At 43.1% G+C, this 14,994-nt stretch overlaps 1 protein-coding gene across 2 annotated transcripts in view; it reads right to left on the bottom strand.

The window, feature by feature from the left end:
* PIK3C2G (phosphatidylinositol-4-phosphate 3-kinase catalytic subunit type 2 gamma) overlaps positions 1–14,994 on the bottom strand; it is a 2,001,768-nt gene that overhangs the window by 318,031 nt on the left and 1,668,743 nt on the right. For both annotated transcript variants that reach the window (XM_069228485.1, XM_069228486.1), the window contains exon 25: positions 7,422–7,578. In XM_069228485.1, the coding sequence (XP_069084586.1) occupies positions 7,422–7,578 (157 nt within the window). The remainder of the gene's footprint in view (positions 1–7,421; positions 7,579–14,994) is intronic.

Genomic DNA, 14,994 nt, shown 5'->3' with positions numbered 1-14,994 from the left:
GATTAAACCCAGATCTATGACTGGGGGTGAGTGTTTGACAATGTTCAGCATTCCGTCCATCACTTGTTGTTTTTGCTTTGTCGCCCTAAGTGGGAAGGGTATGCCCAGACGTGGGTCCCGTGCTTCCCATGCCACTGGATTCAAGCTAGCCTGGCTGATGAGGGGTGAAACCCCGAAACCGGTCCCAGGATGCTTGTTTCCGGTCCAGTGAGGACCTGGCTTGGCAGTTCGGTCTGGACTGTTCCCATGAGGAACAGGGTCAAGACTGATTTGCATATGGCTGGGTCCAAACTGGGGTGGCATGGTGAGCAAAAGAACGATGGATTAAACCCAGATCTATGACTGGGGGTGAGTGTTTGACAATGTTCAGCATTCCGTCCATCACTTGTTGTTTTTGCTTTGTCGCCCTAAGTGGGAAGGGTATGCCCAGACGTGGGTCCCGTGCTTCCCATGCCACTGGATTCAAGCTAGCCTGGCTGATGAGGGGTGAAACCCCGAAACCGGTCCCAGGATGCTTGTTTCCGGTCCAGTGAGGACCTGGCTTGGCAGTTCGGTCTGGACTGTTCCCATGAGGAACAGGGTCAAGACTGATTTGCATATGGCTGGGTCCAAACTGGGGTGGCATGGTGAGCAAAAGAACGATGGATTAAACCCAGATCTATGACTGGGGGTGAGTGTTTGACAATGTTCAGCATTCCGTCCATCACTTGTTGTTTTTGCTTTGTCGCCCTAAGTGGGAAGGGTATGCCCAGACGTGGGTCCCGTGCTTCCCATGCCACTGGATTCAAGCTAGCCTGGCTGATGAGGGGTGAAACCCCGAAACCGGTCCCAGGATGCTTGTTTCCGGTCCAGTGAGGACCTGGCTTGGCAGTTCGGTCTGGACTGTTCCCATGAGGAACAGGGTCAAGACTGATTTGCATATGGCTGGGTCCAAACTGGGGTGGCATGGTGAGCAAAAGAACGATGGATTAAACCCAGATCTATGACTGGGGGTGAGTGTTTGACAATGTTCAGCATTCCGTCCATCACTTGTTGTTTTTGCTTTGTCAACACACATACAGGCCACCTTTTGTGTATGGATGGTGTTCTGAGTAAACTGTGGGTACGTACCTCTGAGTTGGTTGACTCTGTGCTTGCTCTTGTCCTTCATAGGCACCGTCCGCTGGGACATGTGAGGAGATGGCGGCATCCTCCGGTGTACCGACCGTTGGTGGACCTGTCGACTATGGAGGAGCGACATTTGATAATAACCTACAGGCTTGACCGTGCCACAATCCAGGAACTGTGTACCCAGTTGGAGCCAGACCTGATGTCAGCAATCCGCCATCCCACAGGAATCCTCCCTCAAGTGCAGGTGCTGTCAGTGCTCCATTTCCTTGCAAGTGGGTCATTTCAAACAACTGTGGCCATGGCATCAGGGATGTCCTAGCCTATGTTTTCCAACGTATTGTCCAGAGTGTTGTCTGCCCTTCTGAAACACATGCGGAGCTACATCGTTTTCCCTCAGGTGGAGGATTTGCCTATAGTGAAAGTTGATTTCTATGCCCAGGGACATATCCCCAACATCATAGGTGCCATTGATGGGACTCATGTGGCTTTGGACCCCCCCCCCACAGGAGTGAACAGGTGTACAGAAACCGGAAGAGTTATCATTCTATGAATGTACAGATGGTATGTTTGGCAGACCAGTACATCCCCCATGTGAATGCCATGTTCCCTGGCTCAGTGCATGACGCCTACATCCTGTGGAATAGCAGCATCCCTTATGTGATGGGGCAACTCCAGAGGCACCGTGTGTGGCTATTAGGTGAGCACCTGAAAGCAACTAATTGGGAATGGTTGTGTGGGTTATCCCTACAGGATAGTGTGTCTAACAGTTGTCCCTCGACATTTGCAGGTGACTCTGGTTACCCCAACCTGTCATGGCTACTGACCCCAGTGAGGAATCCCAGGACCAGGGCAGAGGAACGCTACAATGAGGCCCATGGGCGAACTGGGAGGGTGATCGAGCGGACCTTCGGCCTCCTGAAGGCGAGGTTCAGGTGCCTCCATATGACAAGTGGATCCCTATTCTACTCACCAAAGAAGGTGTGCCAGATCATCGTGGCCTGCTGTATGCTTCACAACTTGGCTTTGCGACAACAGGTGCCTTTTCTGCAGGATGATGGTCCAGATGGCGTTGTGGCAGCTGTGGAGCCTGTGGACAGTGATGAGGAGGAAGCAGAGGAAGAAGACATGCACAACAGGGACTCAGTGATCCTGCAATATATCCAGTGAGACACAGGTAGGAATCCAAACCTGCCTACTAAATGTACTTTGACACTACTACCTCTCTCCTGTCTGTCGTTTTCACCCAGTGTATGGTCACTGAGTTGTCACTTTCCCTTACGATTTCACAGATGTGGGTCCCACTGTGTGACATCTGCTTAGATTCCTCATGGACTAGAGCTGTGTGACATAGGTATGTTGAGATTACTATTTAAAAAACATTTTAGCACTGCAATTGCTAATACACTATTTCGAAATCACAGACAGACTCCAGATTGTTTTGTGCTTTAGGTGTGTTTATTTAAATGCTCAATATTGGAGGGCGTAGTGAAATGGTGAGGGGTGATGACGGAGGAGTCTGAGAACCTGGGGTGCCTTTGCCGTGCAATGGGGTGGTGTAGGTGATGTGTGGGGTGGAGTGTGTGGTGATAAGTGTGGTGATATGTAGTGGTGTGTTGTGTGAGGTGCGTGGAAGTTGTGTGGGTGATGTGTTGTGAAGTGAGGTGTTGTGTTGTGTGCCTGTGGATGCTGTTGTTCTTGCTGGTGCTGTCTCTCTCTGGCCTTCTTTCAGAACTTTTGGTCGTAGGGGTTTGTGGGTGATGTGTGTGTGTGTTTTATATTGTATTGGATGTGTGGGAGTGGTGTGTGTATGTGTATCAGGTGTGTGTATTTTGAATTGTCCAATGTGGCTGTGTTTTGTAAGAGTGTGTGTATTTTGAGCGCGGCGGTGTGTACCGCCAATGGAATACCATGGTTGAAAGACCGCCACGTGGATTCGTGGGTCGTGATAGTGTGGGCGTATTTCTGTTGGTGTGACGGTGTTGGTTTTGTTTTCACCAGTTTATCACTGACCTTTGGTGTGGCGGACTTGTGTGGGTGTCTGATTTTTGGCGGATTCCGAAATGTGGGTCATAATAGCTGTGGCGAAATTCTGCGGCCACGGAGGTGTGTTGACGGTCTTCTGCACGGCGGTAAGTGTCTTTTACCGCCAATGTTGTAATGAGGGCCTAATTCTGCTTTTGATATCCATGTTTTTGACATGCAACTAAACATGCGGGTAGTATGGAAATAAAAAATAAAAATAATTTCTCATATATCTTAGGGTTAGCAAGTGAAGACCAACTTTTCTTTAAGAAAGTACAAACACAAGGGCTTCTTTTTGAGTACTTTTGAACCATAAATGAAATACAAATACACCTTAAACATGAGATGTACATCTACATTGAGACCACCTCAAATTATGTGGATCATTATACCAATATTCTAAATCTCAGCCATGTTATGGACTGTGGGAAATAGCATAAATTTCTATTTGTAGGTGCATAAAAGGGTTTGTTTTATAAATTGTAGGTGCATAAAAGTGCTTTGTTTTTCCTCATGTTAAAAACATATATGTGAACAAGAGATAAACTATCCTTTGCAGTTTTTGTGGCAGCATCCATCTGTGACTCTCATAAATATAATATGTCTGCGATCACAAATGTATCCCGAGCAATTGACCTGAAAGAAAATTAAATGAAGGAGGAGAAATCGTGCTGGAAAAGAAGGCTGGTTAACGTTTGGAGTGTAATAGGCCATCTCTTCTTCCTGAAACAATGAAGCCAGTTTGGACTACTACTTTTCAGTTGGTTACTAGGGTCATGGCAATAATAGAGAAGAGCGTTGGGAATCTAAAATAGGAGACCAAACACTGTAAGTAGACTAAAAATCTGTTCTATGTGGCTTCTGTATATAGCTTTATTTGGGCTACCTCTTGTTATAAACCCCAAATGTTGTACCTGGATGTTTTTCTGGTTTAGCTGTTAGGTCAGCCCTGGTGCATGCTGGTACATTATCTTGGCCATGATATGGTATAGACGATTGTGTAATTTAGATAGGTGGTAGCAATACTTTTCATGCGGTAGCAGTATTCAAGTAATTATTGGATTTCGGCTGATGCAACACAAACCACAATGAAAAAAATTGAAGTTGAATAATCACCTAAGGGTATGCCATTTCATTGCTAACAGCTAGATGCAAAGGGTTTCTGCAAGCATCCTGTTGTCAAACCCATATGAAATGCAAACCTGGCTTCTCCTAAATGTTCACTAAATGTGCCAGAATTTGGGTTACTGGTGTGGGAAAAGGTGACCTCTACCAACATATTAAACCAAGTATGGTTACTTCTATCACAGTTCTGTGAGAATGTTTGCTGAAGCCTTGGTAACATTGACACAAACAGCAGGCAAGTCCAAGAGAAGTGCATGTTTAGATCATGCAGTATCAGCAATTTTAAAGTAAAGAACATATTACAATAAAAACCCTACCTTTTAGAAAACTAGAGGAAAATGTAATGAGCAAACCTACACCAATATCTTCAGAATTCAATAAAGGTACAGGAGATATTACATTTTTTAAAGTATTATGACCAAAGCACATAGAAAAGGAAAGTGGCGTTGAAAACAATTGTTCATAGCTAGCTATAACCTAGACAATTTCAAGCTGACAATGATGGACCAATGGTCCAATTTAACAAGAGGGTAACCCTGTTCAAAGTTTATTTTTTTACATTTGGAAGTAAACTGTGAAATGGAAGTCAAAATTTTCTAGAGGGGAAACGGACAAAGTTATGGCTGGGGAGGGTGCCTCAAGGCTGAATATGTCAAATTCAGCTCTTGCTGAAGCAACTGCTCCAGTTGCTTTTGCCACAAAAAAAGATGGATTTTGTCACAAACAAGGTGCTTCATCAGTTAGATAGGTTTGCTGTCCTACGTCAGTCCAAAATTAAACTAACAATTCAGTCAGGTTTTGGAAAGTCAAAATCCTCCAATGGGGCAAGGCTGGAGGCTGAAGTTGGGCTGGGCTTCGCAAAGACAGGTTCTTCTTTAAGTGTGGCCTTCTTGTTCAGATGGAATCTACCCAGGTCCAGGGGTTTTCTGAGGAGGTGCTGCTTGAGCTGCTTGAGACTAAGTGAATGTGAATGAGTACGAGTCAGTCAGAGTGAGTGATAAGAGTGTTAGAATGAGGGAGTAAGAGTGAATGCGAGCGTGAGTAAAATAAGTATGAGTAAGTTAGAGCAAAATGAGTGAGTGCACATGAGTGGGAATGAGTAAGTAAGATGAGTGCAAAAGAGTGAATGAAAATAAGGGCCACATGCACGTAGGTTTTTAGCGGTGGCAAATGCTCTGATTCACAAAAACAGGCCATTTGTGACTGCTAAAAAACATTTTAGGATGTACAAAGCCTATTTTGTGATTGGCAATTTATTACCAGATCCCAAAAAGGTTGCGATCAGGTATTAGTAAGGGGGCATGTTAAGGGTGTCCACAGCGGCTCACAGGGGGATGTATGAGCGTTTTGCAACAAGAATGTGGTCCCAAACCATTCACAGTTTACCACCAACTTCAAGTTGGTTCAAGTATTTATGGATAGGGCACCCATGGCAAAATGCTCACACTAGCATATAGGCAATACTTACAGGCATGAGGAAGGACATCTGTGGCATATGGGATGGCGGCAGACATGACAAAGTACTGTCCATGACATACTGAGGTCAGTGGTGGCTGATGGCCTCTTATTGTTTGACACTGTGGAGCACTACAACATTGCACAATTGACTGTGTCAACGTTTAGATTGTAGTAATACATTTAACAGGAATAACTAGAATTTGAAGTAGTCGAGAAGTCCTGTATTTTTAAAATTAAACAAAACAAGCATGATGTACGTATCTTTGGGTTTGCGATTTCCTAATAGTTTGTGTTTACGATTCGCTATAAGGAACTCACAAACAGCTATGTACACTGTTTGTGATTCCCAGTGGCTCACCATTGACCTACTTCAATAATAATCATGAGGTACATTGCAATTTGCGAACCATTAGGAATCACTAAAAGCACAGGGATGGTGGCCTGTTGGGATGTCTGTGTCTGCTTTTAAATAAAGCTTTTTTTTTTATTGCAGCCCATTTCCCCTAAAGGAAAATGGGGTGTGTTTCAAAAACAAAAATGAAGTTTTCTTTTAATGTTTTAAGATCCATAGGATCACTGCATGCTCTTAAAAACAATTTGCACCCACATTAACAAAGTGAAAGGGTCCCTTGAGGACTTGCGAATGGGTTACACAAACTTGAATGTGGTGGTAACCTGCAAATGTTCTGCGCCCCTTCCAAATACTGAATTGCAAACCCATTGTGCAACCCGGTAATAGGTTACTGAATTCTGCAAATCTGGCCATTTGCAAGCACAAAAAAGCTACGCACATCTGGCCCTAAGTCTCTCGTATGAGAGCTGTTGGCCTTGACAATGTTTTGTAGCCATATTGTATAGGAGCTTGCATGATTTGCAGTGTGGCTAAAATTTATTTTAAAAAAAATTCTAATGAGCTTTTATTTCCTAAGTCCATTTATATTGAATTTATCATAGTACTTTTTTATTTATTAATTTTAGCCATGCTGCACAGCAGCCATGCTAATATACAGAATGGCTACAAATCGCTGCCAAAGTTGGTAATGCACATGCTGTACAACATAGACAAAAGGCAAAGTGCTTGAACTTATAATCTCAAGGGTAAGACCTATTGGTTTGTCAATGCTTGCTAGGTCTCAGCACAACATTCCAGCTGTCACAATACAAGCAGATAATATACTTTGTCACATAAAACATCTGTTTCAAAGGTGATTGGGCTTCTTTGAAATGTGTATGGCATAGCAAAACATAGCTACAAACTGCAAGAGGTTCAACAAGAACAACAGGGTAGAAAAAAAATAAAAGTATCAATCCCAGCTCGATCAGCGAAGGACAGCAATCACGCTGAAGGAATCAGTGCTTGGTCCATGCTCCAGCTGTAAGGATAGGAAGTGAAGTCAGCACAGGTTAGCCAATTAGAAGGCAACAAGTAAGAGTGACAATGAAGCTCATAATTGTTAACCAATGGGCGGGTTGCAAGCCCCTTGTTGTATGCAGTATCTTTTGCAAGAGAGAAATACATGCAGTGCATGTAAAGCCTAAAAATATGTTTATTAAAAATAAAATTAGTCAGCCAGAAACTATACATACATTTCATTAGAGGTGGTCTATACAGTTAAACCTGCTTATTTTACAGATTATTTTGTGGAGCCATGCGTTACATTTAATCCAAAATACTGAAGTATTAGAAAGTAAAGAAAATATCTCACCAGCTCAAGAAGATTCAATATTAAGTGGCTATGTTTTCGTACAATGTTATAACCTTGGCAGCAAAGCTCCACAAAATCTTGGAAGCGGTGTTTGTTATTTCCTCCTTGAGTAATAAAGAACTCCATCTCTGAGGTGAAGATGAAAGGTGCTCGGTCCCTTAAAAAAAAACATTGTTTGAAAGTTAGTAAAATGCATTTATCACAATAGCTAATATATACAATTTTTTTTTAAACTTGCACATCTTGATTGGTCATTTCTAGGTCTGTTGGAACTCATGTCATTAGTTGTATAACAAAATGGTACAATGATAAGTTGAAACAGAAAATGGTCTTTTGGGTCAGTTATTGGCTTTCATGTATTTTGTTTATAGTTTGTCTTCGGTTGGATAGGCTGTCCATCAAAGCCATGCTGTTTCATTGATGATTACATTGATGCATTTATGTATCTTCTATGTGTTATTGTGTTTTGGATGCCTCCGAATGTCATAAAGAAATAAGGCCCAGGATATATCTTGGTGGAAATCACATTCCATTGCAACCGGGTCAGAGTACGCTTCCCGCCAAGATAATGGCCCAACCACCTGGTTTTGATGTGGGCAGAAATACTAGAAATACATTGAGTTGAAAACTCATTGCCTATAGAACATAGGATAAACAAGAGTTTACATTTCATATCTACATTAAAACCTATAAACGAGTATGGATGAAGGAACTGAACAATTCATGTCTTAACAAACAAAATTAATTTCTTTGCAAAAAGATTTGGTTTGCATTCTGAACAACCAGCAACAGTGTTGAAAGCTCTGAAAGGGGTTGCACTACATATAGGATTAATACAGTAAGACACATGGGGCTATCACACATATAGCATCTGAAGATGCACTGCCTGACATGGAGGCTAATCTCTGACTGATATTCTAACTACTCTAGTACTCTAAATCACATTCCAGTGCATGTAAGGATAGGCAAGTAGAGAGTGATTTCCATACTCTTTCCTTCACTCAGATTTGAATTTTTCAGGCCATGGTAAGTTTTCTGTCTGCATATCTAGGGTGCTACAAACATCAATGCGCTTGTAATATGTGACAAGCTCTTGATAGACCAGTAGGCATAACTATTTCTTGACTGATCTTTTATTGTTGCCAACTATCGTTTGCACCTGTCACCAGTTAGGCCTCATATTCGTTGTATGTAACATGTGACCTTCCTCAGGTTCCTTGGACTATTCCACGTTTTCATGTGGGACATATACTCTTCTGGAACACTCTTTGTTTCAGGATAAATACCCCTTCTGAACCGGCATCGGTGCTTGGCTTCGTCTCATTCCTGTGCAAGCAACGTCCCTGCACTCACATCCTGAGCCAACCCAATCTTCAGCACTCCAGTCCTGTGCAGGTTTCGTCCTTGCACTCAACTTCCAAGTCTCTAGTCTTCCAAGTCTTCCTGATGATTCTGTGATCCTGGCTTCTCCAATGCTTCCAGTGTCTCCCTTCATGAGTTACGATACCACCTCCTCTTGAGCTTCTTGCACCAAGCCACCTGCCGTCTTCAAACTCTACTAAGTGTAATAGACAAGGTTAAGTACTTATCCTTCAGGTTAGTGTGACTAATCCTTTAAAATAGTTGGGCAGGCAAAAGTTTCAACATCTCCAAAGACTACAGTTTTCATCTGTTCCTTCTCCAGCATTCCTTGCTTATCTACCCTGTCTACTATCTTGGCGCTTTAACTGTTTAGCAATTGGACTGGAGACTTAGCACCTGATTTAGATCATGGCGGCGGATTACTCAATCACAAACGTTCCATTCCATTAAAGCCTATGGAACTTGTATTACAGAGGACTGGATATCGGTCATGTTTGTGACAGAGTAACCCCTTTGCTAGGACCTACATCAGGCCCTTAATCTTGTATTCAACCCATGTACCATGTATAACCATCCTTATAGTATATCTTGGGAGTGTCCCAGACTTCAATCTATGTACTCGGTGTAACTGTGGGAATGCCAGTAACACCAAACCTATGTACTGAGTGTAAACTTGTTTCTAGCATACCCTGGGAGTGTCAGTAACTCCAAATCTATATAACAAATGTAACCTTTTTTCTAGCATAACTTGGGAGTGTCAGAAACTCCAAATGCATGTACTTAGTCAGCTACCCCAACTTATGTTCCAAATGGCATTTTGACAGTGCCAATATCTTCAATCTATGTTCCGAATGGCCCCAGGAGTGTCAGGTGCTCCAATTTGTATTTCAAGTTCTTCATCAAGTATTTTCACGTTTTTTGTATCCAAGAACTTGGCTCTTCTGTTCTATGCTGTGATTTCGATTCGAAGAAATCTGTAAGCGTTGGTTGCTGGAGTAATGCATTGATGATGCTTTTAGTGGCTTGCTTATGCATCAATAGTAATTGCCTCTTCTTGTTGTTCCGAGAGAATTGTGTATTCATGAAACATGAGGTGTTAGTCCCATAAATGGCCACCTTCCCAGTCCAAAAAGGTCTCAGAAATTACACATTCTGTATGCGATGTAGTACTAGCATTGAGCAGATCCTGCACTGCAAGTTTCCTTTCTCATGTTGTCCCTTCTCCCCTTCTCCCAGAAACCGACGGATCTAGGTGTACTGTCCCTGGATCCTGCATCTTCCTGAGAGGAAGTGGGGGTCCAGCATTGGATCAAGTGTTGTTTGTGCAGTTGGAACCAGGTCAGTGTGTGACAAAAAGTTCCTGTTTAAATAGTAGTAGCTTGCTTTTTATTTATGTTAACGATATACAAAGCAATAAAAATGATTCTAGTGAAGTAGAGAGCTAGAGACATGAATAAGAGAATGAAGAGAGATGTGGAATTGAGTGATAAAGTGAATGAAGACTTAGGGGATCACTCTGACCCCGGCGGGCGGCGGTTGCTGCCCGCCTGGAGGGAACCGCCATTCGGCCGCCCCGCGGTCAAAAGACCGCTGGGGCCATTCCAACTTTCCCGCTGGGCCGGCGGGCGCTACCTAAGGTAGCGCCCGCCGGCCCAGCGGGAAAGGGGCCTGCAACACAGAAGCCGGCTCCGAATGGAGCCGGCGGTGTTGCAGGTGTGCGACGGGTGCAGTTGCACCCGTCGCGCTTTTCACTGTCTGCATAGCAGACAGTGAAAAGCAGGCTGGGGCCCTGTTAGGGGGCCCCTAGACACCCGTTCCCGCCATCCTGTTCCTGGCGGTAAAAACCGCCAGAAACAGGCTGGCGGGAAGGGGGTCAGAATCCCCATGGCAGCGCTGCTTGCAGCGCCGCCATGGCGGATTCGCCCAGCCGGGGGAAATCCGGCGGGAAACCGCCGGACCCGGCTTTCTGACCGCGGCTTTACCGCCGCAGTCAGAATGGGCAAGGAAGCACCGCCAGCCTGTTGGCGGTGCTTCCGTCGTCCCCGGCCCTGGCGGTCGGAATGAGGGCCTAAGTGATTGAAAGAAAGAGAACATTTGAAAAAGGAAAGATGAGATACTGAAGAAGATAAAACCGAACAGTGTCAAATACATTTGTAATTGAGTTGTGATGGTTCCAAATCATCAAAGAGAACAAGTTGCAGACGCGTTTTTAATAAAATCAGATTCAGTTAACAAAACCATTACAAAGAAGCACTGGAAAAATCTACTTGTTTGGCTATTTCATAAGAGGGCGTGCTAATGAAAATAACTCAGTTTAAGGGAAAACACTCCTGTATCAAAAGCTAGCAGGAAGGTATACAATTACATTTATATTGCGCATAATCACCATAGTGTCATTTCTGTGCAGTAAGAAGTTACAAAATGTCGGAAATTCAAATTTAGTGCAGTACAAACCGCTGTACCGATATTAGTATATTTAATAAGAGAGTGTAGGTTCTTCTGATGCTTTCTCATATGTTTATTTTGATTAATCATTTTCTCTCATGATTGCTGACAGGTGCCTTTGAATGCCTATGGAATTCTCGCAGCATGTGCACAGTTGGTTATTTCCTTCCCTTCACCTTTAGATACTCCATCTTCAAAACAATCTCCATGAAAGACATTCTTCTAAATATTTCCAAATGAGATTGTGTCTTAACGCATGAAAGGAGAGTGTTAGCTCTTAATGCATTCATTCATTTCTACAAAAATACAGTTTTTTTTTTTTTACCGTGCAATGCCAAAACAAGCCTTGCTTAATGAGGGGATTAGGGGATAATTGGCAGAAGAAGTAGTGAAGGATATTCAATACAATAAGATTGTAAAATCTCTAATATCTGTGAAGAATTAATGATGGCTAACTCGAAACAGCCGCTTTATAACACTCTGTAGACCATGCATCGTGCCTCGCAGTCAGTTTAATTGGAGCGTTTGAAATGAATTATCCTATTTTAGAAGCAAGCGAGGACGTGCTACTTAATACACGTTGCAGGTACATACTCAGAAATTTGAGTATTCTTTATTGACAAATTGTTTAAAACTGAACAAATGTGCCAAGACTCCTTTGCCTTAATCAACCTTGTGCTTATGCTCAGGCAGACAAATAGAGTTAGTGCTAGATAGAGATGCTTCTCTATTGCTTGTGTGTGTGGCAGTTGGCAGAATAGAGCGATCTATAGCTTTGTTATAGCTAGTATCTCTCCTTTCTTTTCTGTGGGTAGAACTATTTTTAGCGACATGTTACGACACTAGTATACAGTATTGACTAGTAAGAAGCCTTAATTCAAAATAAAAATGAGGGATATTTTGGCAGTAAACGAATGCATATTTGGTCATGTTCTGACTGCTGAAACATTATTCATAGAGGCTCCCATTTAATTGCTGAATGTGAGTATGCCCTAGCTTTAGAGACCTATTTTTGCAACTGTGGAAGAAGGGTTCCTATATTTCGATACATTTTCTTTTGTTATGCTTACTTTTTTCTTTGTGATTTTACCAAGTTACCAATGCTATTTTATTATTTGTATTTTGCAATAAAACGGAAGGAATAAAAGCACAAAGCTCTTTTGGTCTTTACTACACATCATGGAGCATCTGTTTTCGCAAAACACGGTGCTCCATCCTGCGATCACAGGCAAAATTATATAGTGCCTTCAACAGAAAAGAGCATATTGTTTCAAAGGTACACATACAGAAAACTTATTTGTGTATGACATGATAATAGAGCAAACTTCTACATCAGTCCTAATGATAACACTGTCCTGGCAAGTGGAGCTACCAGCACATTTTGCTCAGGCTCATGTCAGAACCTATTTGGAAGAGCCAGGGTCAAGCAGGGGCTACTGGGACTCAGCAGTGGGGTTGAGATCGTGTAGCTTACCCCTCCTGATAAGTTTGTAGCAATCAATAAATTTAGCAGTCCCTGGATTTTCACAGTTTTCTCCAGGGTGCAGTTCTTCTGGTCCCTCGTGGGTGGCCCCCGGGGGACATAAGTACACACCTTCCTCGCTCCACCTTCTGAGAGGTGATGCCCCGGCTCGTTGTACTACCCGCAATCAGGCAGCGGCCAATAGCAGCACATACTGTAGACTGGAATCCTTACATGGATTTTGATGAGGATGCAGACCTTCAGCTGACAAGATACCTGATTTTTGGGCATCGAGTGAAGAACAGAAATTGGGCCACAGGAGTCAGACGACACAGTGGCATAAGGCAGCTTCATGACATCGAACAAAGCAGGCTCCCTCAATGCAGCTCTTAAGTCCAGAAGCAAGGTCTACTTCTGATACAGTCACCATCACGTCACAGTCTGACTCGTGTCTCCACACTTCATTTTCTAGTGGATTCACAGATCACCAGGAATCCAGCTGCTTTTGGCATATGCTGGACAGTCGCTGTTAGATATCGGGTTTCTCGTTGGCAGAGGTATGCATACTGTCCAAGCAGGAACTACAACCCTAGTCAGGGTAAGTCAGATACACACCATAATTTAACCCGTGCTCATCCTCTGGTAGCTTGGCATGGAGCAGGCACGCCTCAACTTAGGAGGCAATGTGTAAAGTATTTGTGCAAGAATTCAAACAGTAACACAGTGCAAACACTACAAAAAGACTTCACACCAGGTTAGAAAAATAGATTATATTTCTAAGAACAAAACAAAACCGAAACTACAAAATCCAGTAAGCAGACGTCAAAATATTAATTTTCATTAAACTTAGTTGTAGTGCTTAGAAGCATTAAGCAACATTTGTAATGAAAGGTGGGTTTAAGGCTTGGAAAAAGGCTTTGAATGCCAAGTCGACATAGCAGTGTAACTGTCCATAGAGGCTCTGAAATGAATTGCCTGAGATATGTTCAAGGGTTACCTGAGTGGGTGGCAGAGAAGTGCTGCAGGCTTACTAGTAGCATTTAATTTACATGTCCTGCACACATATAATGCACTCTACTAGGGATTTATACGTATACTAAATAAATATGCCAGTTAGGTATATACCAATTAAACCATCTTGTAGGGAGAAAGCACAAGCACTTTACCACTTAGTCCCAAGGCCAACAAAAATGAATTCAGAAAAAAGTAGAGGGAAAAGGCAAAATGTTTGGGGGTGACCCATCAGAGAGGGCCATTTCAAAAACTCACACTTCCTGCAAAGTTGGTAGGGTCCTTCCCTCTCTCAGCAGGTAGGCTGTCTTCTGTGTAAGTTAAATCAGAGGAACAGCTCCTTCCATCAAGGCAAGATTTCAGGTCTCCACTGTTGGCTGGATGTCAGGCAGACACCAGGTCTGGAAGCACAGCGTAACACTGCTGAGTACTCTCTTAATTGGTGAAAAGGGACCTTTGAACTGGGACAACAAGTGGGTCACTTGTTTCCATTTTTAAACTGTCAAAACACTTTCAGAACCGGTTTAGAATGGTCTTCTTTCATGTGTGATCTAAGGCTGTTTTGCAGACACAGCCTATGTGTAGAGAGATGATACTCTCAGCAGGGTATTTTCCATTCTAGAGAACTCACAATAGAGGAAAAAAAGAGATGTGAACATTCTTCACTTGACTAGCAATAGATTAACTGAGCCCAACTGGGCAGTGATCAGGGAAGAGCCACAAAGCTGGCCTCACCATAAGAGATCCTTGTTCTGTTGAACAATATATACTGCAGTCTCACCCTTCACCCCCACTGTCTAAAAATGGTAGTGCTACAGGAAAGTTAGCTTGTGAGAGGGTGTGAAATTTGTGGAACCTGCATTAGTGCAATTACGTACAATTTTAGCAAACAACAATTATGTGAAGCGTAAATCCATTGTTTTGCCCTATCTTTTTGAGTGAAGACTCAGCAAATTTAAACAAATCAATCAATCAATATTTTTAGAGCGCACTACCCACCCATAGGGTCTCAAGGTACTGTGGGGTCTGTCCTCAGGGCTCAGTCCAAGATCTAGGTCTTGAGGTCCATCCTGAATTGAGGTAGTGATGGAGACTGCCTGAGGTGGAGAGGTAAGGTGTTCCAAAATTTAGCTGCCAGATAGGAGAACGATATCCCACCAGCCCAAGAGTTCCTGTGGGGTACGGTGGCGAGCAACGGCTGGGAAGAGCAGAGAGGTCTGGCAGGGGAGTAAAAAGTGATGCGATGGTTAAGGTATCTGGGTCCAAAGTTGTAGAGGGTCCTGTAAGCATGTA

This window comes from Pleurodeles waltl, chromosome 4_1, assembly GCF_031143425.1.
Source record: "Pleurodeles waltl isolate 20211129_DDA chromosome 4_1, aPleWal1.hap1.20221129, whole genome shotgun sequence".
NCBI classification, from domain to species: Eukaryota; Metazoa; Chordata; class Amphibia; order Caudata; family Salamandridae; genus Pleurodeles; species Pleurodeles waltl.
This window is presented reverse-complemented; position numbering and strand designations above follow the sequence as displayed.